This window comes from Xiphias gladius, chromosome 20 (genome assembly GCF_016859285.1).
Source record: "Xiphias gladius isolate SHS-SW01 ecotype Sanya breed wild chromosome 20, ASM1685928v1, whole genome shotgun sequence".
In the NCBI taxonomy this organism is placed as follows: domain Eukaryota; kingdom Metazoa; phylum Chordata; class Actinopteri; order Istiophoriformes; family Xiphiidae; genus Xiphias; species Xiphias gladius.
This window is the reverse complement of record NC_053419.1, coordinates 18379531-18406063: the sequence shown is the minus strand read 5'-3', so window position 1 is coordinate 18406063 and position 26533 is coordinate 18379531. Positions and strand designations below refer to the sequence as shown.

The window sequence follows — 26533 nt, the reverse complement described above, 5'->3', positions numbered from 1 at the left end:
TGCTCTGAGGCCGTCCATTGTGAATCAGGGCTGCCAGTAAATTTATCACATCACAGCATACAACTCTCCTCATTCTATTCCATTGCTCCTCTTGATCGTTCCGACCATTCATCCTGTGAGACAGCAGCATGTACATGGTGATGTCCAACTGATTTACTGTTTGGAAAAATACACATTAACAGGCGTAGCAATTGTCACAATACTAAATCCGTGACTGTAATTTAAATGGCTCAAGTCTGATCTCGTGTCACTTGGCTTGTGCAGGAGAATATTTGATAAGGCTACATGATTACACACACCCCCCACACCCCCAATCTATCTATGTATCTATTTGGGTAAATGAGCAATGGCTCTCATTTGAGCCGGAAAGCCAAGCTGTCATTAGTCTGTCTCCAAATACACCCACTAGCTCTAATGATGCAAAAACATGCCTGGCTATGCCTGAGCACGAGCCGTTTGAAGAATATGAAAAAAAAAAAAAAAAAGAAGAAATAAAAAGATTTGAAGAAAGATGGATGTAGCAACGTGTATGTCTTCAGGTGGAGATAGTATTTCGCAGCAGGGAGACGGGGAGGATGATGGGATCTTTTCATAGGGTGGTGATATGTCTCTGAGGCGGTGTGTGCATGTGTGCGCCTGTGTTTCGGTTTTATTTTCATTTTAAAGAGGAATGGGCTTTTAACATGCAACTCAGAATCTGTCTGTCAACCATTCTTTGATGTCCTGCTGCTTCTGTAGCCTTTGAGAGCGCTTGGGTATCATTAAGCACTTCCAATGAGTCCCACGTAGAGAGATGACTGGATCCCTAAAGTTTTTCATCATCAATAAAAAGGAGTCTGCCTCTGCGTTAACGGGGAACTTCAGTCAACTTTAATTCATTTATTTGTCCATAAATGACCTGCCTGTGACTAACCAAATGATGTTCTTTTAGCATTGTTAGAAATTCTATGGCTGCCCTCTTTTCTTTCAGAGCTGTTTCATCACAGTAATTTCTGGTATGTGGTCTACAATGATTTGCATGTATCCGTAGCTGTATGTGAGTGATATGAGGTTAATATGTGGAGAGCTAATATACGCCTGTCAACAGTAAAGGAGAGCAAGAGCGTTCCAGAGTGCACCGCATGCTGAATTTGAAAGAGGGGGAAGACATTAAATATTCTTTTTGATTGCATATCCAGCTGCATATTCTCACAGAGGGATCTTGCTTTTAACTGAATGTGCTGTACACAAGCACTTTGCAGTTTAACAAATATTTTTCCCCTGGCAATGTCTCAGCCCACCGGTGGTTTAGTACTTAATCCTTCCCAACAAATCCAACTAGTGGATTCACCCAGGGGTGGGCGGGGAGCTGCCATCTCTACAAAGGGAATTATTGACATTATTAAGCTATCTGTTTACAGTAGAAAAAGCATTTTGTATCATAAACAAATGTATGGTTTCAATCCCTGTAAGTCTTCTGTAGGCTATAACTTAGCTCATAATGATGAAAGTGACCTTGCTCAGGAGAGTTGGGTGGGCAGGTTTTACTAATGTAGCTGGGAATACTTTAGGGAATACTAATGTTAGTTGAGGCAACATGTTAGGCCTGCTTATTGCAGCTCTTACCTCAGGTGTCCCCCAGAATCAAGGGTCCTTTTTGAAAAAGCCAGTCTTCTCATCTCTGGCTCAGTTCTGAAAGCTCATTAGGACCAGAGATCAAAGAGTGGGGCAGCTAGCCTGTGAACTGGACACTGTGGGCTATTTCCATCTATTTATCACTCATACGGCTATTTTGGCTCTCACTGGAGGTGATTCACATCCAGATCGCACTACAACGTTCCTCTGTAATCTTGCCATTTTGGTGACATCCATCAGCAGCTGTGCAATAACAGTTCTCCAGACTGAATGCCTGCTTCCAGCAAATGCTGGCCTGCACATGAAAAGCTTATTCACAAGTTGGAGGAACAAACAGCTCTAACCTTGTCCACATTAGACTAAAATTTAGAGGCTCTGCTAATTTTACAATTAATTATACAATTAAAAAGATGCTGAAATGATTTGTGTGATATTCTGTACACAGAAAGATGTGTTAGTTCTAAATACAGTGTTGCCAAATGTTGAAATGGCATGAGGACTGTTCCTTAATTTAGAAATCATTGCACATTTACATCGTGGTGGCCAATTTGTCTCTTATTTATTTTTCCTTACCCTGTGTGTCTGAATTTCTCCAAGGGCAGTGTTTTAAGGTTCATTAGATTAATGCCCTGCCCACTAGATTGTACTACATTATGCAACATTTCTGACATTTAAATACCAGCAAATTTTCTTAAAAGATAGACATTTTGGAGGAAAGTCATGCAGACAGAAAGCACGGCAATATTAAATGTGCCTTGACAAGATTTATTTATTTTATCTGTAAAGACATTCCTGTCCGGTCTGTTCCAGAAAAATGTTCCCATCTGTTCCAAAAAAGGTGCAACATAGTGAGCCAAGTTGAACGTAGTTAATCTTTTTTTGATTTAATTTAATTTTTTTTCAAAGAGTACTTGATTTCGGGCAGTGATTTTATACTTTACTTTGTAAAGTTGGGGAACTTGCAAAAGAAAGATTTAATAGTCAAAGTTGAAGCAACAAAGGCCAAGATATCCTGACTTTCAGTCCCTTAGTATACGTCATGCTCCAAAAATACTGGATCCATACCACATTTACAATAATGCAACTAGATAGTCTCTCCATTAGATCCTCCCTGCCTGGAAATGTATTTCAAACTTCCTACAGCCACTTTGCAACAAAGGTTTTTTATGTTTCATTTGCTATCTCTCCAAAACAGGATAATGTAACTCTGATGGCTTCATCAGGGTTATTTACCCAGACCTGACAATGCTCCCCCAGAGCCACATAAGACATTATACTACTGTATCCGCAGGATAATAACTAGTAAACTCTTTTTTTAAAATTGGCATTTCTGCTTTTTCTTTTACATAGTGACAGTAGAGACAGACAGGAAAGGCAGGGGAGAGAGAGGGAGGAGATGACATGCAGCAGAGAGTCCATACCACTGCACTAAGTACTCTGCCTTGTGGTAGCGCTCTATAAGGTGAGCTACCAAGGTCGTCCCAAGTAAACTCAGCTTGACATGTAAAATCAGTGGAGTCCCACTTCAATCGCAACTACGTGGCAGTGTTTCCCACTCGCTTTTTCACCTGTGGCAGCTTTGTGGTTGCCGGTTCCCTCAGTTTAGATGCCAAGGCGGAACTTGATCACCGGAGGTTGAAGAGAGCAAGACTAATTACGCTTCCTGTCTCAACGTCGCCCCCGCTTTTACAGTCCGGAGACAAACACACCTGCAAATGCACATGGGCTTAAACACACATGCTCATTCACCTCACATCACTGAATGACCTCAAACAGCCCAGAGCAGGTGATGAGCAGGACGAGCAAGCCATCTGTCTGCCTTTATAGTTTTTTAACGATGACATTGTACATCCAAGTCAAACAATACTGTGTAGACAGGTGAGCTGTAGCTCTCCTTCACTTGGCGCAACTTATCTCCCTCGATGCACAGACTGGGGAACACAGGAAAATGCGGTACTCGTGACCTTTAGAAAGGAGAAAATGCACAAAGCGGGAATCTAAGGAGAGCTAGTCTATGACGGACAAACCATAAGGGACAGTGTGTGATAGACAGCGTCATACTGTATTGACCTGTATACACATATTATACATTATACATAACACGCCTGCACTCCATATGCATATACAGCCTTTCTGCTCCCGCATGTCCCCTCATTCCCGTTATAAACATTCCAGAACAGTGCAGTGACCCATTCCCTGGAGCAAGTGTTTTTGCTCTCACAAGCTGTCCAAACATCTCTGCCTTTGAAGTCCTTTGTCAGTCTTTTCTGTCATCGTGTGGTACCTGGCGTCTTGTACAAGCAACACTCTAACTACTGATTTATACTTCAGAGAGACTGAGACCGAGTGGGAGAGGGAAGGGAGAGAAAAATTGGAGGGAGTATGTGTCTGATTCGGTGTGTTTTGTGTGCATCTGCCGCGTGTGTGCTCTGCTGCAGGAGAGTGGGATGTTTCATTTCAGGATTTGTTTTTTGGCAATTAAACAGGCACTAATATCCGTCACAATGCCTGAGCTCAGGGGCTCCGGGGTTCCAGGTTGCTATCTTCACAGTGTGCAGAGCAAACTAGGTTACTCTGTCTACATGAAAAAGTTGATTTGCGGCACATCAGAGCAAAAGCAGCCCGAACAACCCAATGGCTGTCATTGGAGCTCAACGGATGTAGCTTCCTCCGCTAAATCAGCTCCTGGAAAGTTGTCAACACAGCTCTGCCAGAACTGCTGCTTATTTTTTCTTGTCTGTTATACTTGCCTTTGTATTCTTCGCCTCGCTGTTTAGTGTTTGCTGACTGACTGTGAGAGAGATAATGATGAGGGTGTTATTTTTTTTTGTCCCCACGTCCATGTCCTCGTTTTGCACTGCCACACACAGTCCTACTTCATAGAATTACTATACAGTATGGTTGGTAAATCTGCCTATTTGTATGACATGTGTGAGTGTATATGGGAAAACACTGTATAAAAGAGTCTTTAGATGTACCTTAGCATCATGTTAGTATCCACAATTTTGCATGAAGAAACTCCTTAAGGACCCCCTTCGAGGCTGTTTATCACAAGGGATTTATCCATAGCATTTCAAATTTAGAAAATATACTAGTCCCAACACTGTGTTTAAAGTTTAAACACTTTCTTAAAGGAGGAAGAACTGGAGCCAATCCCTGTACACCCTGGACAGGGCCGAGATATAGAGAAAAACAACCTGTCACGCTCTCATTCACACCTGCGGGCAATGTAGAGTCGCCAGTTAACCTAACTTGAATGTGTTTGGACTGCGGGAGGAAGCCAGAGTAACCGGAGGAAACCCGCGCAGGCACGGGGAGGACACAGAAAGGCCTTGGCCAGACCGGGGTATGAAATCAGAACCTTCTCGCTGTGAGGCCACAGTCCGCCACCATGCCACCCTGTGCATACTATACAAATAAAATATACACACACGGAATGAGGAAGAATCCAAAGTAGAAAAAACATCAAATAGGTAGATGTAAAGTACAAACCATGGTGCAACAGATGACTGAAAGTGCCAGATACTGGTACAATGTTACAAATTACAAACAATGAATACATTGTGCAAATTACAACCTGGGAAATTATTAATGGAATATAAAAATGAAAGCACTATAGGAAAAATTTCTTGAGAAAATTATTTGGTTTTTCCTTTGGTTTGATGTTGTAAACATGTGGGTGTCCTATGCAAAAACTAACCATATTATCATCCATCTTTTCAAATTAGAGGTAATCTTATGTTAATGTGGATTTAGTAGTTGACTGACATAGAAAGGCGGAGGATTTATATATTAAGACTCAGAGTGACAAGGTTGAGCTAGAGGTTAAAGGAGGTCAAGTGAAGAGGTGATTTAACGTTTAGGAGTCAATGACAGAGTGTGGCACTTTCACCTCACAGCTACAAGGTCCCTGGTGTGATTCACAGCCACTGGTGCATTCTATGTTTGTTCTCCCTCTGCTCGTATGGGTCTCATCTAGATACCCTGGCTTCTTCCCACAGCCCACAGACATACAATCAGGTGGATTAGAGATTCTAAATTTCCCACAGGAACAAATGGGAGCGTGTGTGTTTTTATCTGTCAATCTGTGTTAGCTCGGTAATAGACTGGCAACATGTCCACGGCTTACCCTGCCTTCTGCAGGGAGTGCGCTGGTATAGGATCCACTCTTTCCCCCTTATTAGACTGGAGAGAAATAAGTGAGGAACAACAGCACTCCCTTTTTTGCTGAGAAACAAAATTTGTGTCTAATTTTTTGAGTGAAATGTTAAGAGGTGTACTACAAGCAACAGGTGCATGTGTGTGTAGGTAAGCAGGGCAGTTCTACATTAATAGAGGAAGAACAAGTGATTAGACCCGACTTAAACTTCGTCCCGCTTCCACACTATATACTAATACAATTTTTACTATGTATTACATTTCATAGTATTTACCAATTTCATGCACTTTACTGTTTTGTACTAACAATGATACAAGACCTGCGCCAAAAAACATCAGTCAAACACTGATTCTAGAACGCTGCTGACAATTTCAAGTTTGGAAACATAACAAAGAGGAAGCAACATTTTTTCCCAAACATTTAATACTTATTTAATATTCATGGGGCAGTCTCATCACCAGCCAGAATTTATGTTTTTCCAGCTGTGAGTAGCTCCTCCACCAACACAACACTCAATAATCAAGCGAATTTAACGTTCACACCGACATCTTTGAGTATAATTTTGTCACTTTTACGGTGTGTATGCACGACATACAATACTCAAATCCCAGTTAGAAATAATATGTATCATGGAATTGGGACACAGCTTTTCTCTCAGCATGTGAAACAGTCCTGGTTTCAGAACACCTCATGGTTTTATGAATGAGCACACCCTCTCGACCACCACATATACTGTGTATACAGACAAACTTAAACTGATCTCCTCTGTACATCAAAGAACTGTAAATTTGGCTTAAAATGTATACATATTTTTTTTAAAAGTTTCTGTCACTTTATGGTGTATGACTATTTCATCAATGACTCAAATCTGTAATCACTAGATACGGGTTAAATAACGTGTGGGCTCCGCTCACCTCTTTTACCCAACCCACAAACTTTCTCATCTCATTCTGTCCAAGTCTCTGTTAGGCAGTTTCGGCTTCAGGCGGCACAATCATAATTCAAGCACTCACAGCTTTATCCTGTAAGTTTAGACTGTAAGTTGGATAGCTATGCAGCCGAGCCATGTTGCAGGACTTCTTCAGGCCAAAAGTACAGTAACCCTCATACCCGGGAGCTGGCACGAACTTAAGCGTGACACCCACGGACCAGACTGTCTTGTTCCGCACCTAGTTCATAATAACATGCTCCCGTCAAAACGGGGCCTAGCCAGTGTGAATAGACGGTGATGCATCCTGGTCAATTGCCATATTCACTGATAACACCTACCAGTACCACCGACCAGTATTACACACTGAAATATTGTCATGAGTTGTGTGAAGAGGCAGTCCTCCGTTTAAGACACCCAAAAATGGGCGCGTGATAAAATTAAAATGTAAATAAACCAGTAAATATTAAGGATGAGGGTCATTACAGGAACGTACCTAAAGAAGGACAAACACAAGAGTGATATTAAACAAGATTTGTGCGATAGAAAATAATGTTTAGTGTCACTGAAGCAAGACCCTCAAACACACATTAAATGCCTCCAACCTGCTGAGCAGAATAAAGGAAAGGATAAACACTGACATTTAGCCTTCTAAAGTGAAAAGCGGAAGGTGGAAAGTAAGCTGAGGCTCACTGCTGAAAGGACAATCTAATGAGCGTAATTGTTCTCTGTGTCACTACATCACAGCGTTGGCCTATACACTCCAGTTCTCTTTGTGCCTTTACACCCAGAGCCGTGAGCTCACCTCTCAAGCTGAGGGCGCCTGCAGACCCTAGGGACTCCCGCGGCTAATGGAGGTGGAGGTGCGAGATCGGGAGTGGTGAGGCCTCACTGAGCACCTCCTGTGGACCGTCTCATTTCATGCTCCCTGGCCCTCTTTACCCTGGCCTCAGAGCTAAATGTCAATCAGGAGCGCTGGGGGGGACTGGCATAGGGGCGTGGAGGGCCCCGCCATGGAGACAGGTCAGCCCCACTATTTGAAAGCACCATGAGAAATAGAGAGAGGAGGGAGAAAGCCGTAGAGAAGGGGGAAAGTTTAGGGAGCGACACCTTCACTGTCATGGTGATAGGATGGAGCGATCTTGAAAGGCAAGCAGCTGTGCTTTCCAAAAGCCAGGGCTGCCGCCCTGTAGTGCTCCAAAGAGCAGCGCAACAATGCCTGTCTCAGCACATAAATAATTCCTGTGTTAGAGTGTGTATGCATCCATGAATGTGTACAGACATCTACAATATGCATGGGCCCTTTTGTGCATATAAAGCCTACTATATAAATATTTCTATCTATATAGCTATATATCTATATATATATATATCTCTGTATATATCTATCTATCTATCATATATATACACATACATGGTTTATATGTTTAAGAATTGTGTTAGTATGCACTTTTTTGTATTGGAAAGACTGTGCAGGTCTGTTTGTTTTTTCCACGGTTCCTCTCAACAACCCCCATCTAATTTCCCTGACCTTGTCAACATGTGTCTCCATGTGTTTGTTTGTGACAGTGACAGAGTGATCTATTCTCATACAGTATTGAGTAGGTTATGACCTAGACATCTTGTCCTCTTCATTTAACGCCTCCCCATCCTCAGTCTCCACTGACTTGTGTCTAACCCCCACATTGATACCTGTAGCCGTCCATTCTAATTCCCCCACGAAAAGCTCACTTGAAAAATCACTCTATTGTACGCTAACAAAGGGGCCAAGGATAGAGGACCCAGATTGCTGTGGAGGTATTTTCCCCTCCTTCTCAGTTAAATGTATTCAGTCGTTTAAGCCTTGCTGATCCCCTCCCTCTTTCTCCAACTCTCAGATGTGAGACAGACGGAGGGACCTGACCGCTGGCCAAGGTTAACAGAGCCTTAAACTGTGTTTGAGCTCCGCATCACACGCCCACCACCACAGCGATCAAACACTGTTCTTCCTCCAGCTCCAACAGACAACTATCAGCTAACTAAGCTGTCTCACTTCTCCTTTCTTTGCCCTGTCTGCCAGGAGCCGTATCCAGCCCACAGCACACCTGATCAGCCTCCAAGCCCCATGTTAAACTTCCCAGTGTGAACCAGTATGAACCTTCCCACGTTCATTGTACATTTCGATCCTGAATATTGGAGCATGGTAATTGATTGATGCTTGTGTGCTGTTTTGATGATCTGTTTCAGTTTAGGAGAATAGTTCACTTATGCACCAGTATGAAGTTGTTATAGCGTGTACGACAGCCTGTTCATCGTATAAAGATTTGTATCGGCTTTTGTTATAGGCCTTGTCATAGTCTAATCTTAATTCCTGCTAGAAACTCAACTTTATTGTTTGTCATCAAGAAAACGGCAATTTCATCATTGTAGTGCCAGATTCTGTTACATTAGGCCAATCCATCTCAAATTACATTTCATCAGCACTCGCTCTACCTGCCCCATACACTGATATGTATGAATCTCTACAGGGTGCATGAAGCTGAGCCTCGGGACACATAAATGATCAGCAGCTCACGAGCACCACCCTGTGGCCCAAGGAAGAATGGCAGCGTTTGGTTTGTACAGTGGTGTGTAGCCAATGGCAGCGCAGAGCTACACTGCATGACCATGATACACATGTGATTTGAATGACAAAATCAAAGTTGACGTGATGGATGTCAATCATCTGTCAGACTGAATGCAGTCACATGTGGAAGACATCTACAATAATAAAATGTCCCGTTGTCACTGTGTATATCTTCCATCCCACTGTCTTATAAGAGCTAACAAGCCTTTGTCTTTAATAGCAGAGGGGTTCGCAGTGCCTTGTGAAGCCAATATTTTGAAGCCAAACTGTGTAAATGACCTTTGAGTGAGAAAACTGCAAGGCTGATTCAAATTGCAGTCCTGGCGGACTGAATGTAGCCTGTCAAGGAAAGCTAAGACAGGCTCAACAGACCCAGTCTGATTGTGCTGTAAGGCCTGTCCTGTGCTGACAAGTCTACCACTGCTTAGGAGTTCATTGTCTTCCCCCTGTGACTTTATCATAGCCTCAGGGAAGGTATTCCACCACTCCTTCCACTCCTTCTCCTCCAACACACGCCCACACACTCTCACTAGCGCGCGCACACACACACACACACACACACAGCAAGCACTTTGCACTTGTTATATGGGTGTGGTTTCTGCTGTGCAAGCAAGAGCACAAGGGAGCAGGCATAATGACAGTCAGTGTAAATATGAGCCCTTGACTCTCAAGGCCTCCGTTTGATAACTGATTAAATATAGTTGATGACGAAGTAAGCGGCACAAAGCATGAAAGAAGCCTCCAACAATATGTAATATATATAATGAACTCCTTATTAATATCATAAAAAGATAACAGTGCTGGCTTTCTTTGTCTTGATATGCCACAGACATAAATTAGATTGTTTCTCCTTAATGGCTGAGATAATGTGCAGCGCTAAGTAGGCAAAAGCCATAGTCAGCAGTTCCTTCAATTTTCCTCTCATAAGAACAAGGGGTGGTGGGGGAATGGTAGAGAGGAGAAAAAGTAAAAAAAACAAACAAACAAACTAAAAAAACAGCTGCAACTGAAGCATCCAGTGGGGGTTTCAGTACGCCCAATAGGGGGCCCTGTCCTTCCATTTAGGTCCCATATGGCTTTAAATACTTTGTAAATGCCTTGTCAAAGTCAAACTAAACTTCAAAATTAACCAGTGTATACTAAGATGTATTTTTTCGCCAGAAGGCTTTATTTTTCAGCTTTTTCAAACACAATGTTCAAGGTGTTCATAAATTACAGAATGTGATGGGTCAACATTCATACTCATGATACAAGCCCCAACAGACTGTCAGCGAAATTGTTTATTGATGACCTTTTTTCAGTGGATTGGCTCAGATCACATGAGGAAAAATTACATTAATATACACTGAGTATTGCTTTAAAATATAACAGGTGAAGCTGAAGCCCCAGCTAATATGACCGGTGACAATGCATAGAACACACAGGGTTTCCACAGGGGTTTTCCCATAGTGCTTTACAGTGGAGGCGGACCACCTCCACTAACATCATAAAAATTAAAACACTTCAACTAGGTAAAACATTTATGGAAAAGAGCAGATTTAATGAGGTTTGCTACTGTTCATGCTGTCATCTCCTAACTACATTGATCACGAGACGAGATGCAATCCAAGATCTGGTTTAGCTTTCAGTGTCCCGGGGGAAAGCCTGCATACACTGAAAATCAAGACAACGCACCAAACGATAGGCAAAGATATCAAGGAGATGGCTCAGAAGTCTCATGCTGTCTTATCAGTGTAAGCAGTGAATGAGGAAATACCTTGACCTTGGAATGCGGGTGCACAAAAGTAGAATAGTCTGGATGCTAACCTGTAGAAGGCAGTGGAGGGCTGTGTAGGGCTTGGACCTGGCTCAAGAAAAACTGTATTGTCTAAAACAATATTGTTGGAAAGAAGATGTAGTAGAGCAATTACACTGCCAGGAAGAAGCCGCACAGTGTGCCACAGTATTTCGTGAGGACAGATAGTCTAACTAGGTGTGTGCCGATAATGAGAAAACATGGGAAAATGTTGGAAAATGGACTTTGGAGAAATAACCTAAGATACAGCATGTGGACAGCCAAGAAACGCAACATGTGGCCGTCTGATATCCTCCCTCTGTAGACGTCTATAAGAGTATTGAGATATTCAGGACAAGTGTGAGCCTCCGTCCTAATGTTGTGGTCCAACACTCAGCAGTATGTTTGCATGAGTCCTTATTTAAATCATTAAGAAGTGGAGGGGGTTTTTTTTTCAAAAAAAAAAAAAAAAGACATCCATAAAAAATGGAAACCTCATAACTCAGGGAAAATATATATATATATATATATGACTACACCTTTAAAACCAGGCTATACTGAAACAATAAGAGTAATACACCATTTTATAGAAGTCGTCCATGGGGAGACATAGTGTGTTTTATGGGGAAATGAAGAAGAAGGGATACACCACATCTGACCGTTGTGTTTTATGTTATATAGCGCCCTTTTAATCCCTTTTCAACTGTGCCCCTTTTAACTCCTGTTCTTCAACAGCTTAGCGGGGCATTTCATTTATATTAGAGTCTTTTGTCTCTTTGAACAATGAGGGCTGGAACAGTTAAGTTTCTGAACTGCTGAACTGGCTGTTTCAAGTCAACAGGCTTTGTCGTTTCATTAGCCTGGTGCTGCTGAGATCGATGATGAGGTCAGAAATGACTGTGTGACACGGACTACAGCTTTTAACCAGCTTTATATAACACCCCTTCAAGCTTCACTACAGTGGTTTTTGCTTGATTTTTTTTTTTTTCAAATCTATGTATTTATTGTCAGTATACACTCTCACTTTTTTTTTTTTTTTTTTTTTTGACTGAGGTTTGATTTTGCTTCCCGGTGTCATTTTTGCACTAAATAAATAAACATCGATCCACCCATAGACAGATAGATATATCAGTTGGATGTTCCGTGGATGTTTAACAGAATTAACTGTACATTAAATATACTGCATGTCTAATGTATGAATAATTTGCACAAGTATACATGGTCCGTGTGCAGCACTTCCAAGCTCTATGCGAATTCATGTCCCCCACAAATGCACAGTAAACAGACGGACGGGTTTGCAACAACTCTCTGAACTGAAATTGAAACACGCCCATCCCCTTGTTGACAGACATGACTAATTCCTCACGCAAGGGGGCGCTGTTATACTGAACGTAGGCTCCCTGCCCGAGTCTAGGTTCAAGACATGAACGTGTGTGTGTGTGTGTGTGTGTGTGTGTGTGTGTGTGTGTGTGTGTGTGTGTGTGAGTGTGAGTGAGAGAGAGAGAGAGAGAGAGGGAGAGAGAGAGACACACACACAGACAGAGAGAGAGAGAGAGAGAGAGGGCAGAGAGAGAGAGGAGAGAGAGAGGCGTGTGAGTGTGAGTGTGAGTGTATCCAGTGAAAATCACCCGGAGACGGACTGAGACAGTTTTTGACCGTACCAATGTGTGTGGCCTATAAATATATCACATTAACCTCGGCGGAATCATCTCATGGACACAACAATATATCGAAAATGAGGGAATAATCCGAGGAGACGCACGGCGGGTCTCGTCTGTAGCTAACGTTTTGTTGAACTGCGAGTGGGATCACAGCTGCTGGCCACGAAAATGTCGGGAAAAATAGAGAGCAAGCAAGGTAAGTCCTGGCCGGCCGGACTCAACCACACTGCCTCACCTCGGGATACTGAATAGCGGCATTCCTCACACGGGGCACGGAAGGATCAAATTTGGGGTCTGCGGACTGATTCGTGCGCTAACTAGGGGTTCCAGTTAACAAATGTGTTCAGTGTAAATGGTGGTTTAATTGGGCCTTATGGATTGTTCTTTTCTCGGCTATCCAGTTAAAAATAAAGCGTCACCGTATCAGCTAGCTGGTACTAGCTGGGGCAAATGGCTTTTCTGTGCCGTTTCAACCTCATGCTGACTAGGGATAGCTGTTTAACTGACCAGTAAACGATTAACGTTGCTACAACTCCAGCAATTTGGCGAGATAGATGTCGTGGGCTAGCTAGCCCAGAAAAATACCATTAAAATGTGCCACCATTATATAGCTTACATGGCACTATACCTCACCGGCATTTTACCGTTCACTCTTAGTGTAATTATTACCATGGTTTGATTGTTTGAAAGCATCACTAACATTCAACAACAAATATATCCGCTTTCACTCGGAAACAGACATTTTAAGAAAGATAAATAAACGAACACATGGTGCCTGGGATTATTTATTTCTGTTTCGTAGTTGGCCGTTAGAAGATGGGTTTGTAACGGTGGCTAGCGGCAGCTAAAGGTTAGCTTTTCGGTAGCTAACGCTAGCTGCGTTGTTACCTAGCAGTACACTGGAGTTGTAAAGCGTTCACGCCCAGGACCGCGCTGTGTATTTGTGTTGTGTTGATTTCGACGTTGTGCACGTGGCATTTTTTCGTTATGTCCACCGGCGCCGTTCATTTTGCACGCAGCTTCAAGGCACTGCAGAGCGCGCCGAGTATGAGGGGCAACGGGGTGGTCTCCGGTATGCTTTTGGAAGGAAACTTTATACCCGCCAGCTACACTTGCATCCCATTCCACCAGCTGTCTCTCACATACAGTCCTCTCCGGTGATGCCTGCAGTAAATGGACACACACACACACACACACGTACACACAGCTCCCAGTATAACAGGCGGGGAGGGAGTGTCAACCACCACTAGCTCAGTCATTCTTCATAGGCGTAAAAGTTTCCGATTCCTTTCGTGTCTTGCAGACAGATGACTACATATGGTCACAGCTAAATGAAAATTCAGAGACGGTGTAGTGTTGTTTTTTTTTTTTTTTTTTGGTAGATTCCGGTTCAATGATAAGTAAAATACAGTGTATTTGTACAGTCACTATGAACCCGGTCCATCGGTTCTGTACTGCATCCATCCTCTCATGTGGACCTGCTTCCCCATGGTTCCTAGTTGTGTTCACTGACACAGTTGTTTGCCTGTTGTCTTTGCTCTGGTCCATTTCGGGATATGGGATGGGTACCATCGATCCCAGATATGTCCCTAGAGGACACAGTATGCTGGCTGCTAGTTAAATGGAAAGAGGGGGCAAGGCTGGGGACTCATGGTAGCACAGAAAAAAACTGTGCAGCAGGCATAGCTTTAGTGTCAGCCTGTTAAGCCTTTTCCTCAGAGACAGAGAATGAGCGTACAGATTGGTGGAAATAGATGGTGTTAAAAGGAGCCTGTTGTCTATGTGGCCTTAGGCTGTGGAGACTCCACAGAAACGGGACCGGTTTTAGACCTTGACAGAAGGAGATTAATTCACTGGTGTGTCGAGGAGCAAATTAAAAGGGAAAAGATTGGGAGAAAGTCAAATAAAGTTCATGTCTGTAAGTATGGGATTCCTGCACATGGATACAGTCGAAAGCCCAGATTTCAATAGTGATATCGTTGTGCCGTGCAAATGGATACCAAAGCAAACAGGCCACGTAGGCCTATCAGTGCACACATGGACACCTAGCTCCTGCAGGAGCATTATGGATAGTGCATAGTGTGCATCAACATGCTCTCTAATCACCATGGATACTCTGTCCTGCTGTCACTGACTTGTCCTCTCTTAGGGGGTAAACACTGACACAGCGTTACCTGTTTTGAGTTGCCTCAGCGCCCCGTTGTGCGGAGCATAGTTAGGATGTCACTTCCTAGGGGAATCAAGTGGGTGGTTCTTGTGTCTGTTTCAACACTGAACCCCATTCTGTGTATACACACCCACATGACTTCATCACTCAGGCAGCTCGAACTGTACTCCATTAACAGATTCAGCGTCTGCGCTGATGTTGCCCAAAAGCTAACAGCAGCAGACAGCCAAACTTGCATCTCAATGCTTCCCTCAGAGAAAATGAACAGGGTGGAAAAGACTGAAAATATGGGAGTGTGTGTTTTTATTTGTCTGTTCACACTTAGTGCACTGTGTCGGACTTGTATAAATAGATTTAGAAAAGGGGGCTGTCAGCATAATGAGTCTGCAAAATTAAAAGGATATACAGTAGGTACTCAAATGTGAACATGCACTTAATGTCCGTTTTGTTAGATCCATGTCTGCACCTATTAATAGTTCTTATGTTTGAAGGTCTCTTCCTCTCTACATCAAACTTCTATCCAAAATTGAGTAAATGTAATTTTTCTTATCTGTGAAAAACCGTCTGATGATGACTGATCATAAAATAGGTTGGCTGTGCTTATCTTGTATATGAAATGAAAAAAACGACAAAATGAGACTGTCTGGAATGATTCCACTGTTACAGTTGGCAGTGACACATTTAATGCCACACCCTTTATCCTTGGTGACATGGTCAGATTTTTGGGAAAAGTGACACAGAGTTAAAGTAAAGCAGGAGGACAGTCTTGTAGAAAAATACAATAGAGATGAACATGTTTTTGTTTTTTTTGCTGAGAAAAGGGTATCATCCACCATATGACACCTCATTTACATGAATAATTTTGAAATTGAATGGCTTGACCACAACTTACAACATTTATAGCTGCTCCTTCTTGCCAGAATATGTGTCCTGTGTTGAAATTTGTTTTATTCTGAGGACAAGTAGAAGCCATAAAACCTAAGTTGCCGGTGCCTTTTTCCACACTGTACTGTAAAAGTACTGTGCTGTGACCCTAGTAACGGCATATTTCTGAAACCATGTGTTAGTGCTTATGCATGGATGTTGTGCACTCATGTGCCCCCTAGTAGGATGAAATAAGTCAAAGAAATGAGAGTGCTGTTTTTTTTTTTATCTCTGGCTGATAAACTTTACAGCAAGAAATATGTATAAACACAAAACTCAATGACTAAAAAAAAAACAAACCTTAATTGAGGCTTTATATTTATACCACAGTTAGAAAATTTGTATGTCCTTATTTTTCCCACAGGGAGAGGGATTGTGACACAACAATTTTGGCATGTCATTGTTGGTAACAAAGTTGTGGGAGTAGCACAGTGTTTTATAATTAGCCTACAGACTCTTCTCTTACTGGACAGTCAAGTGTAGTAGCCAGCTACAGCAGGAGTGATCCATCAGTACCTTATTTTAGATTGCCCCTCCACCCACACCCACCCCCAATCCCCACACCCACGCATAGTGTATCTGCGTATCAAGCATTCCAAGAGTTAACACTGAAATGTAAGTCAATTTCATGGCTTTGTGTTTTCTAAGTGGTTACTGCAACACTTCAGACAGAAATATCTTTTCATCTGATGTACAGAAATAGCAAGCCCCACGTGCATTAGTCACCAAAACTCTGAGCAAGAGCTAAAGTAGTCATGATTACAAAAGGGTTCCCCAGACGATTAGGTCTGTGCACATTGCTGATGAGTGATCCCGCTGTTGCACAGGGCAAGCTATGGGTCTTGGTTTGACATGCTGCAATTTTGAGGTTTGATGGCAGCCAGCATTTCACCCACCCTCTGCCACAGAATGAGAGGCTTGCTGTTCCCATATAGGTTTGGCTGTGTTGTAATTAGTTTTTTTTCGTGTGTGCTGTGCATGGGAAAGCAAAAAGAGGCAGGGAATAGAGCTTAGGGTGGGAAAGAAAGAGGGTGGAGAAAGGTAGCGCACTGATGGGAATCAGGTCTCTGCACAGAGGGAGAATCGGGGAGAGAAATAGATGGATTACATGTTGGGTAATTGCTGGACCAGGGCTATCGATGAGGAATGCAAGGCTGTCTATGACGGCAATCAGGTCTTGGTAACATGAATATTTTCAAGGCCGTTCCACCCTTAACATCTTCAACAGACATTGTTTTCGGAGATCTCATGTAATTCAATCCAAGTTCCATTTACAGGTCGTATCCATCTCTCTACTTCCATCTGTGCTCTTGAGACTTTTTTCTCAGATGTGCTCATCTTATAAGATGATGCTTCACTTGATTTCACTGCTGTGTGTTGGCCTAGATGCCAGAGAGCAGGTCATTTATACCCGCAGGTGGCCTGCTCAGTTCCTGGTGACTGTCCAGTACATCCCAACTCAAGACAACTGTGGGTTGGACCCTCTCCAGGACCACTGATGGCAGCTTAGACAGCTTCACTCAGAAGTCCTGTCCAGGATCATGTGATTCTAGCTGTATTTAAAAGACATTTACAAGAGGAATAATTTGTAACTTTTTCGCTGGTCAGTTCCTCTTGCCTTCTCCTAGTGCTATTTGTGGATCTTTCCTCTGAAGTGCTGTGTAACGTGGCTGAGTCAAGCGAGGATGATCATGAGGACCAGTTACTTTGTGACTAACTCTCAGCAGTGCTATTGAGTGATAGCTTTGAAAATGCCAGCCTGACCAACAAGTCTTCATTATACAAAAAGTGTATCTATCAGTATTACCCCCGGACTGGTAGCTGTGTGGACTCGGGCCTCTTGGATGGGCAACATTAACTGGAGGGGCCAGGCTGCCTCAGAGGACACAGACTCCTCTCTACAGGGGGATTTAGATGAGGACACAGGTGAAGACACAAATATATACAGCTATTCTTCTGGTGCATGCATACTAGACTGTAATATCAATGCTAACTGTTGCTGCACAGCTTGCTGCTTTCTTATTAATGCTGACATCAGTTCATTGCTATGGAGTAAACAGGGTCTGGGCACTGGGGAGAAATTGGGAGAAACAGGATTGTTGATGGTGATTTTTCCCCATAACAGTCAAATCTTTTGTATTTTATTTGGGTATTTAAAATGATAATAATAACAATGACGAAAGTGGATACAGTGTTTTGATTGTCTGTTTTCTCCACAATTCAAACAGCTCAGAAGAACAGCCAATGAATTTAAGAACAGAACACTTTATTGAACACACTATTTACTGCTAAAAATTATTCTAAAGTATAGGGTTCTGTTTGACTTGCACAGTTACAGGACTAGCTGGTTTCAGAAGTTTCATCATGTGCACACTATGCATTTATTCACCATCTTTTTTTTTAGGGATGTATACGTCTTTGTTAAATGCTGCTGTTGCCAGTTTTGGAGCTTTAATGTAAAATAGTCTTGCTGGCAGAATATAATGCAGGGGACATTCCTTGCTGTGCTTTTTGTGTCGTGTGGCTTTATGGAAGGTGCTCATTTGCTTCGCTGAAGTCTTGGGTGGACCCAGCCCAAGGAAGCTGCTCTGCAGGGCCGCAGCCTTCCATCACAGGCTGCCTGTCGGCCTTATCAACTCCAAAGATTGTAGACAGAAGCCATAGCTACTCTAATCTTACCTCCACAGGTGAGGATCTGCCAGTGTGTCTAGATGCTGCTGTCTTAATCCAGTTACACAATACAAAAAATTGGTATTCGTTACAACGTGCAGCTGTAATCTTGGCATCTTAAATCCTGTTTGTTGACCCACATTTTGGGGTTAACACTATTTGATTTATTAAAGTTTGTAGTGGGCTTGTTCTTTTCCGGTTAAGCAATGAGAATACATCCACCCTGGTGAGCCAGTAGCACATAGAGGCTCCATAATTAAGGTAGTTGAGTCCATCATTGTATAATTACACAGAGGCAGGTGCCTTAATACCTTGTTTTGAAAATACACATTCTGTGGTGTGCTCAGCCTAATAAATCCGTGCGTTTCAGCCCAACAGGCAATAAGAGTCAGTATTTGTATGGTTGTGTATCTTCTCTGTCTACCCTGTCCTGCCCAGTTTCAGTAGCTGTGATGGCCCTCATTAGGTACGGATAGAGTGAGTAACGTGTTTCAAACAGACGGACAGGTGGTACAGATGATGAGGTCTCAGTTCAGCTACAGATGGGTTGGCCATGCTGCAGAGATGCTACCAATGTTTTGAATTACTGTAAATAGTCTTACAGCACAATTGGTTTAACTGCAGTGAAGATCCACAGTAAGTATCATAAAGGGTACAGTTCAACTTCCAGTTTCATATAAGCGGAATCAACTTGCACCAGTTGCTTTGCAGATTCACAAAACCTTTTAACCTGCAAAGAATCTTAGGAGGCAGCTGTGTTAACTAATTACACCTACTCGAGTGTCTCTTAATCTTTACACATACTCCTTAGACATCAAGATTGAAGAATAACTTTACTAAACCCAAAGTCTCCACAGTATATATTCATTCTGATACAGTATACAGTGTACTGTAACTCAATGGCTTTAAGTCCTGGACATGCCAAGAGTTCTCCTGTCTTTTCATCCTGCTGCAATTTAATTAGATCAATTGAATGCACCTGGTAGGTTAACTGTAAATAAGTCCTTGATAAATGCTAGAACTAAAAGTAGCAGGACTGAGAACCACTACTGAAACTTCATGAGTCCTATGTAGTCTTCTTTCAGTTCTTGTGTTGTAGTGGGTTTTTGATTGCAGTCCCGTTTCATCGTGCTCAGATTTGTGTTTTTACATGTCAATTTGAAATCAGAGGCATTGACTGGCAGTGTATTTGTCAAATACCACCCAGTATATTATGTGGTTATTTAATGTACTTTACTGTCTAGAGTGCATACATGACAGATATAATAATGACAATTACTAAGAAAGAAGAAAAGAAATACCTGTCCATATGCAATTTTTTAAGCAGGCAAGTAAAGTGAGCAGAAGGGGGGAGGCAGATATGGTGAGTGGCCTTGGTCACTGAAAGCAATGGTCTCAACGGCTGGGGCAAAATGTGGAGATTAAAAAAAAAAAAGGGATTTTATTATGCCTTTGTGCTGGTGACGGCCATGGCTGGAGACATTATGTTTTCAGGTTGTCTTTCCGTCCATCCGTCCCATTCTCGTGAATGCAATATCTGATGAACACTTGGATGGAATTTCTTCAAATTTGGCAAAAACGTTCACTTGGACTCAAGGATGAACCGATTAGAATTTGATGGTCAATGGTCAAGGTCACTGTGACCTCACAAAACACTCAAATTCATACACTAATTATGACAAAATTTCACACAAAATGTCTAATAGGATAAAATGATGAAGTGACTACATTTTATATCCAGAAGGTCAAAGGTTAACTTCCCACCTTGAAACTGTGGTTATTGTATAGATCTTCTGTGCTGCCAGGTTGAAGATGTGTGTGAAGCAGCCACGTATTAGAATTTGTAGCTTCTTTGCAGCAGCATCGATATTTGACGCATAATCTACTGTTGTGGCTACGACTTTGTGTTCTTTCAGAATCAGCTTTATTGGCCAAGCATGTGAACACATACAAGGAATTTGACTCTGGTTTTTCTTTCTCTCAATCAACATGCACACTAATACAGTAGACATAAGGCAGAACAAGAACAACAAAGTAACAAAGTCATTCAAATCAATTTTATTTACATGTCCCTGTATTAAAAATCAAAAAATACACTTTATTAAATAAATTTTTCTTCACTACATATAAAATGTGATGCGAGACAGAAATGGATGTAAACTGCAACGTGACTAGTTGGCGGAGGCCTACAACCACGAGGCGGTATTTCTTGTGTCAAGTTGTGCCTGGTTGTGTTAAGTGTGTCAAATCATTCAGACCCTCGGGTGGCATGGCAGGGTCCGGGAGCTGGCATACAATGAAGGGGATGTCCCACAGTTGCTGCCAGTTTCCAATTCCAGTCTAAATCAGGAATGAAGAGAGAAGTTGACATTGCTTGCAAACAAGTCATCGTTGTTGTCAAAGGAGAATTTATTTATTTAGTTTAGATCCCCAATAGCCACTGTATTGTAACAGTGGCTACTGTTCCTGGGGTCCCCACATGTTTTTAAACAATACTTCAATACTTAAATAGCAGAAGATGGGCAGATGGGGGAAGTGTATCTGTGTGTATGTTTGGGTTCTTGTTTGGCTACACGGATGGTTCTAAATCTTTGGTTTGATATCTTTTATCATACACAAACAGTATATAACATACTTGCATGTAGACAATGTTTATTCTGTCAGTGACTGTGGCTGAGCCTATGGCCTCGTTGGCAGAATCTGGACTTTATGTTTGAGTGCGTCAGCCTTCACTGACCCACTTGCTCTGGGATGTTCCTCCGCAGACAACCTGAATGAGAGAATATGTTTTTAAAATAGTAATAAAATATGCAACACTGTGAATTTTTTGTAAAATAGTCTGCAAGAATGGATTACGTTGGCACCTGTAATCAGTGGTCTTTGGTCTAAGGATATCAAACAGAGAACATATCCTTAATTCAACACACATTCTGACTTTTTGCTCCTCATATATCTTCTATTGTTGCTCTTAAATCTTGAATTGATAGTACCAACTCTGTGTCTTAAGTTAGGTTGAGCAAACACATGCTCAGCCTTTTAATTCAAATTCACATATACATTTTGATCAAAACCACAAATCCGTCTTTTTAATTCTGTTAATGCAAACAGGTCCTTATGTTCCTCAGTTCTTTGAGAAGCTCTCCTGCAGCATCTTCTGTTGTTCAATTACAACTGGGGCTGGAGCAAAAGATGTGGATAGGACATGTGCAATTGCTTCATCATGCAAAATGTTTTCCGTTATAGACCATTCTTTCTGACTTCACCTTTGGTTGTGAAGGATTCATCACTGTTTTCAGTCATATCATGCACAATCTGACTTTTTCTTTTATTAAAAACAGAAGTGAGGGAAATTGAATACATCAAATACATTGTTTTATAGTACCAGATGTTTTTTTAAAGGGCCCATCATACTATTTTTTGGATCGCTATGAGTATAAATGTAAATGCACACACGCACGTTGGAGTTTTTTAGTGTAGACTTTGTGCAGCTTTGACAAAAAGAGAATATTGCAGGGTTTTGTTCAGTATGTCTGCTGCAGTGTGTCTGCATTCAGAGGAAAGCCAGAGCGCAAAACATCAGTTGATTTAATATATTGCTGGAAGATGATATGTTGTTGCAGTTATGTTGACGCAACTTTTGTCATTCATTTTTTGACAGTAGAAAATCATTTTATTATCATAAATCAATCTGCTGCCACTGATAAATATAATTGCAAAAAAGAATAGTACATATATATTTTTACACATCTAAAATTAAGAGATTAATGTTGACGACTTATTATCAGGACCTGATCCCAAGTGATCCTCAACAATAGAGACCTTGCAGTCTTTGCCCCGCCTTCTCTTAAACTCTCAAGTTCCTCCCAACTTCATATCCTGCACCAACATGCTGTTTCATGTGGAGAAAAGTAAAACCCAAAAAGAAAACTACGATCTAAAAGTCTTTTTATGTGACCCTTTTAACAAATATATGATACCACAATATACTCAGCTCAGAAGTGATAGATCAGTGTTTTAATTAAAGAAATTTACAACACAAATTTTAAATCCCAAAATGGGAAAATTGAAAGAATTAGGGAAATATTCATAGGAAATGATAGATGTATGTAGTTACCAAATTATAACACGCCCACAAATCAAGGAGCAAGTAGTGTAGAGATTGAAACATGGTCATTGTTTGGTTTGTGTGATAATTTAAAAAATAAAATTAAAAAAAAAAAAAAACAGTGAAGTTATTTTAGTGTGCAGTTGATTATTCGTTGCTGTCATAGTTTAAACAGCCTAATTACAAGTGACTGCAAGTGCAATTCTTGTTCTTTGTGACGGACACATCTGTCATCCAAGCCTATTTTTATGAAGCTGTGAAACAGTACAAATGCAAAGAGTTGGATTTGCCACAGTGCATTTGAACTGCAAGATGTGATATATTATGTGGCATCTGTCTGTCAGTCTTGTCCAGTGCTGTGTGTTTGCACAAAGTCCAAGAGGATGACAAGCAGATAGCTGTACAGACAAAATCAGCTTTGTGGAGCACTCTAACAGGGGGAGAGTGGTACCACTCCCCACTGCTTGAGGCCATTTACTCGCAAGGACACTGTTGCTTACGCTTCTCTGTCTCTCTGTATCTGTCTCTGTCAGACAGTGAAGTGATTGGTTCTCTTCTGGCTGTTTGTCTGTGTGTAGGATCAGTCTCCTATCTCAAGTGCTTTATAGTGCCTGTTTGTCTCATGCTCTCTTGCCAAACAGCTGCCGTTAACTGAGAACTCTGAATTCATCTCAGTAGATCACAGAGTTTTTAGCTGTCGCGGTGTCTCTGTTCTGGTGCTGCTTGATGTTAGAGATACTGTCAAAAGTGGGTATATATAGCACTTTGTGGTTCTTTAGTCTATTGGTTTCACCCAAGGTGAACCTGCTCCCCTGCTAGTGTGTCTGCTCTCACTCTGCTGAAACTTGTGTTGTAGAAAGCGAGCTTTAAATGGAATGCTAAAAAAATGCACTAAACCACTGTAGCCAGAAGGTCGCTTGAAGGAGCAGACTGCATCGAGCGTGTTTGTGTTGGGTGGTTGTGTGGCACAGTGAGCTTCTTTCTTATTTGAGTTTCTCCTGGGATGTGCTTGCACTGTACTATTAGGCCTGGCCTGTTAAGGTGAGGAAGGTTGTTACGCTGTGGAAGCGGATGTACTGAGTCCAGGCTGCTGTGGATTGTGAGGTTGTCCAGAAAAGAGGGAGTGGCTCTCAACGAGGGAGACAAGGGACAGGAAATCGTGCCAGTGGCCTTGGCGTCAGGGGGGAAGGAACAGGAGGGGTACCCAGGATGATGTGTACGTCTGTGTGTTGTGTGATTTCCCACTTTCAACCCTACCTCACACGTGCTTGCAAAAAACATTGTAAATGTGTGTCACTGTCATTCATTCCCCATGTCCCATCAGTGAAATCATGAGCTGTCACCGCTTTGGATTCCTAGTATGACCAAAAATCTATTTCACAATTATAGCTACAACTAACGATTAAAGTAAAAGTAAAACAACAAAATGTTTGAAAGAGAAGTATATAATTGGCTATATGATGCACTGATCTGCTCTACTTATCATGCAGTCTACGTTTTATTATCATTCCAGTGAAATGGACTATTTCTTTAGTAAACTAATTTAGAATTTGAGCATGTAGAAGTTGCGACTATTATTTGATGATATCCAGTGACAGTTTTCTTTTCTTTTCTGCAGTGTTACACAGGGGCTTTCAAGTTCATTGTTTTTTATCTTTCTGGAGGCTACTAGATTTTATAGCCAATAACTATTGTGATACAAGTTTGCCTTTGAACTTTTCCTACTTCACTGTGTTTGGTACCCTTTTGTAAGTATACCAAACATTGTGTGCAGCTGTCTTGTATTTTATTTTACAGTTGGGGTATCAAAAGCCTACTGCTCATGTCCTATAGACTATGTTCTGCTTGTTGTCGATGCTGTTGAAAACCAGGCATCCCTTCTGCAGCCTTTTGCTTGCGGTTGAATGGTTTAGAGGGACTCTTTTGTGTACTCAGTTGTGTCTGTCTGGGGATGTGGATGCTTGTGTGCACACTTGTGCATTGTGTGTATGTGTGTGTTTGTTGTGCATAGGACAATTGAGTGACCTAGACCCCGGGGCTCCCTCTATAGCTTTCAGTAAAACCTAACTGAACTGTTATGCCAAGTGCTCCCATTAACTAGTTCCATTAGCTTGCCCAGTATCCATTATGAGACTTCGACCCATATAGAATAAATCCAACTAGAATTCCAAATACTGGCTCGGAATGAGGATTATTTGAAAATAATAATAATTCGTAACAATTTAAAGGTCAGTCACAACCCACAGTAAATGCAGTGTGGTATACTGTTTGTGCTCATTGTAACACGCCAAGCCACCCCATGCAGGATAACTAACAAATTTCAGTTAATTTAGTTACAATTACACACAGACATACTAACATAAAAGGGATAGTGTGAAAGAGTGGCCATCAAAAGCAGTGGACCGGAGAAATGAATGAGTAATAATAATAAAAGTAGCTTGGGGGTGCGGGTTAATATGGCAGCTGAACCACTGGGAGTCCCAACAGTATACATGGATAAATATATATATTTTTTTTTTTTACCCTGAAACCTGCAGGGTTTGAAAATGTAGATAAACAATGTTGTCATCACCCACTAACTAGAAAAGAGGAAATGTGTGGGCTAACTACCAGCAGTGTTATTAGTAAGAGCGATCCACCAGTTTGAGCCTTAGCAGTAGTGGGAAGGCAAATAGAGGCAAAAGAAAAATCCAGATGGGAGAAAAGACGGTGTTAACTCTGGACAGAGAGAGCCTTAGAAGAAGGAGTTTTGTTGGCTTCATAGTTAAACAGAGCAGGCGTTGAGGCTACAGACTTGTAAATGTTTATGTCACTACACAATACACAGGCCTAATGGTCCCACCCTCTTCCAAAACACCACCTTCGAGGCTACTGGCCTATATTTGACATAATATAGAGCCCTGCATCACAGTCATATAAATAAAGGCTGAAAAAAGATTACAATTTGTGGATCCCTGTGGGGAAAATGGGGGGAAATGTACTAATCTGATCTGGTGGTTTTTGTTCCAGAGAAAAGTCAAATTTCCTTCAAAACATTTCTCACAGATCATTAACTGCTAAGCATAACTATTTGTGGAATGAGTCACTTCTAATTAAAACTGCGGTAATACTTCATACTGCTAACGGAAAAGACAAACCATCTCTTTGTGAGCTTTGAATAAATAAATATATATATTTTTTTTTACCCTGAAACCTGCAGGGTTTGAAAATGTAGATAAACAATGTTGTCATCACCCACTAACTAGAAAAGAGGAAATGTGTGGGCTAACTACCAGCAGTGTTATTAGTAAGAGCGATCCACCAGTTTGAGCCTTAGCAGTAGTGGGAAGGCAAATAGAGGCAAAAGAAAAATCCAGATGGGAGAAAAGACGGTGTTAACTCTGGACAGAGAGAGCCTTAGAAGAAGGAGTTTTGTTGGCTTCATAGTTAAACAGAGCAGGCGTTGAGGCTACAGACTTGTAAATGTTTATGTCACTACACAATACACAGGCCTAATGGTCCCACCCTCTTCCAAAACACCACCTTCGAGGCTACTGGCCTATATTTGACATAATATAGAGCCCTGCATCACAGTCATATAAATAAAGGCTGAAAAAAGATTACAATTTGTGGATCCCTGTGGGGAAAATGGGGGGGAAATGTACTAATCTGATCTGGTGGTTTTTGTTCCAGAGAAAAGTCAAATTTCCTTCAAAACATTTCTCACAGATCATTAACCGCTAAGCATAACTATTTGTGGAATGAGTCACTTCTAATTAAAACTGCGGTAATACTTCATACTGCTAACGGAAAAGACAAACCATCTCTTTGTGAGCTTTGAATAAATAAATATATATATTACACACACACACACACACACACAACCATCGTATAGTAGTTCTTAACAAAATGATGCCAGCCTAGCCATTTTCCACAGTCTTGTTTTG

The 26533-nt window shown here is 41.6% G+C and overlaps 1 protein-coding gene across 8 annotated transcripts in view; it reads left to right on the top strand.

Annotated features, from left to right (window-relative positions):
- The first annotated feature begins 12648 nt into the window (after positions 1-12648).
- rapgef1b (Rap guanine nucleotide exchange factor (GEF) 1b) overlaps positions 12649-26533 on the top strand; it is a 44664-nt gene continuing 30779 nt past the window's right edge. For all 8 annotated transcript variants that reach the window (XM_040157088.1, XM_040157087.1, XM_040157084.1 and 5 more), the window contains exon 1: positions 12649-12937. In XM_040157088.1, coding sequence (XP_040013022.1) covers positions 12910-12937 — 28 coding nt within the window. In that variant the 5' untranslated portion in view covers positions 12649-12909. The remainder of the gene's footprint in view (positions 12938-26533) is intronic.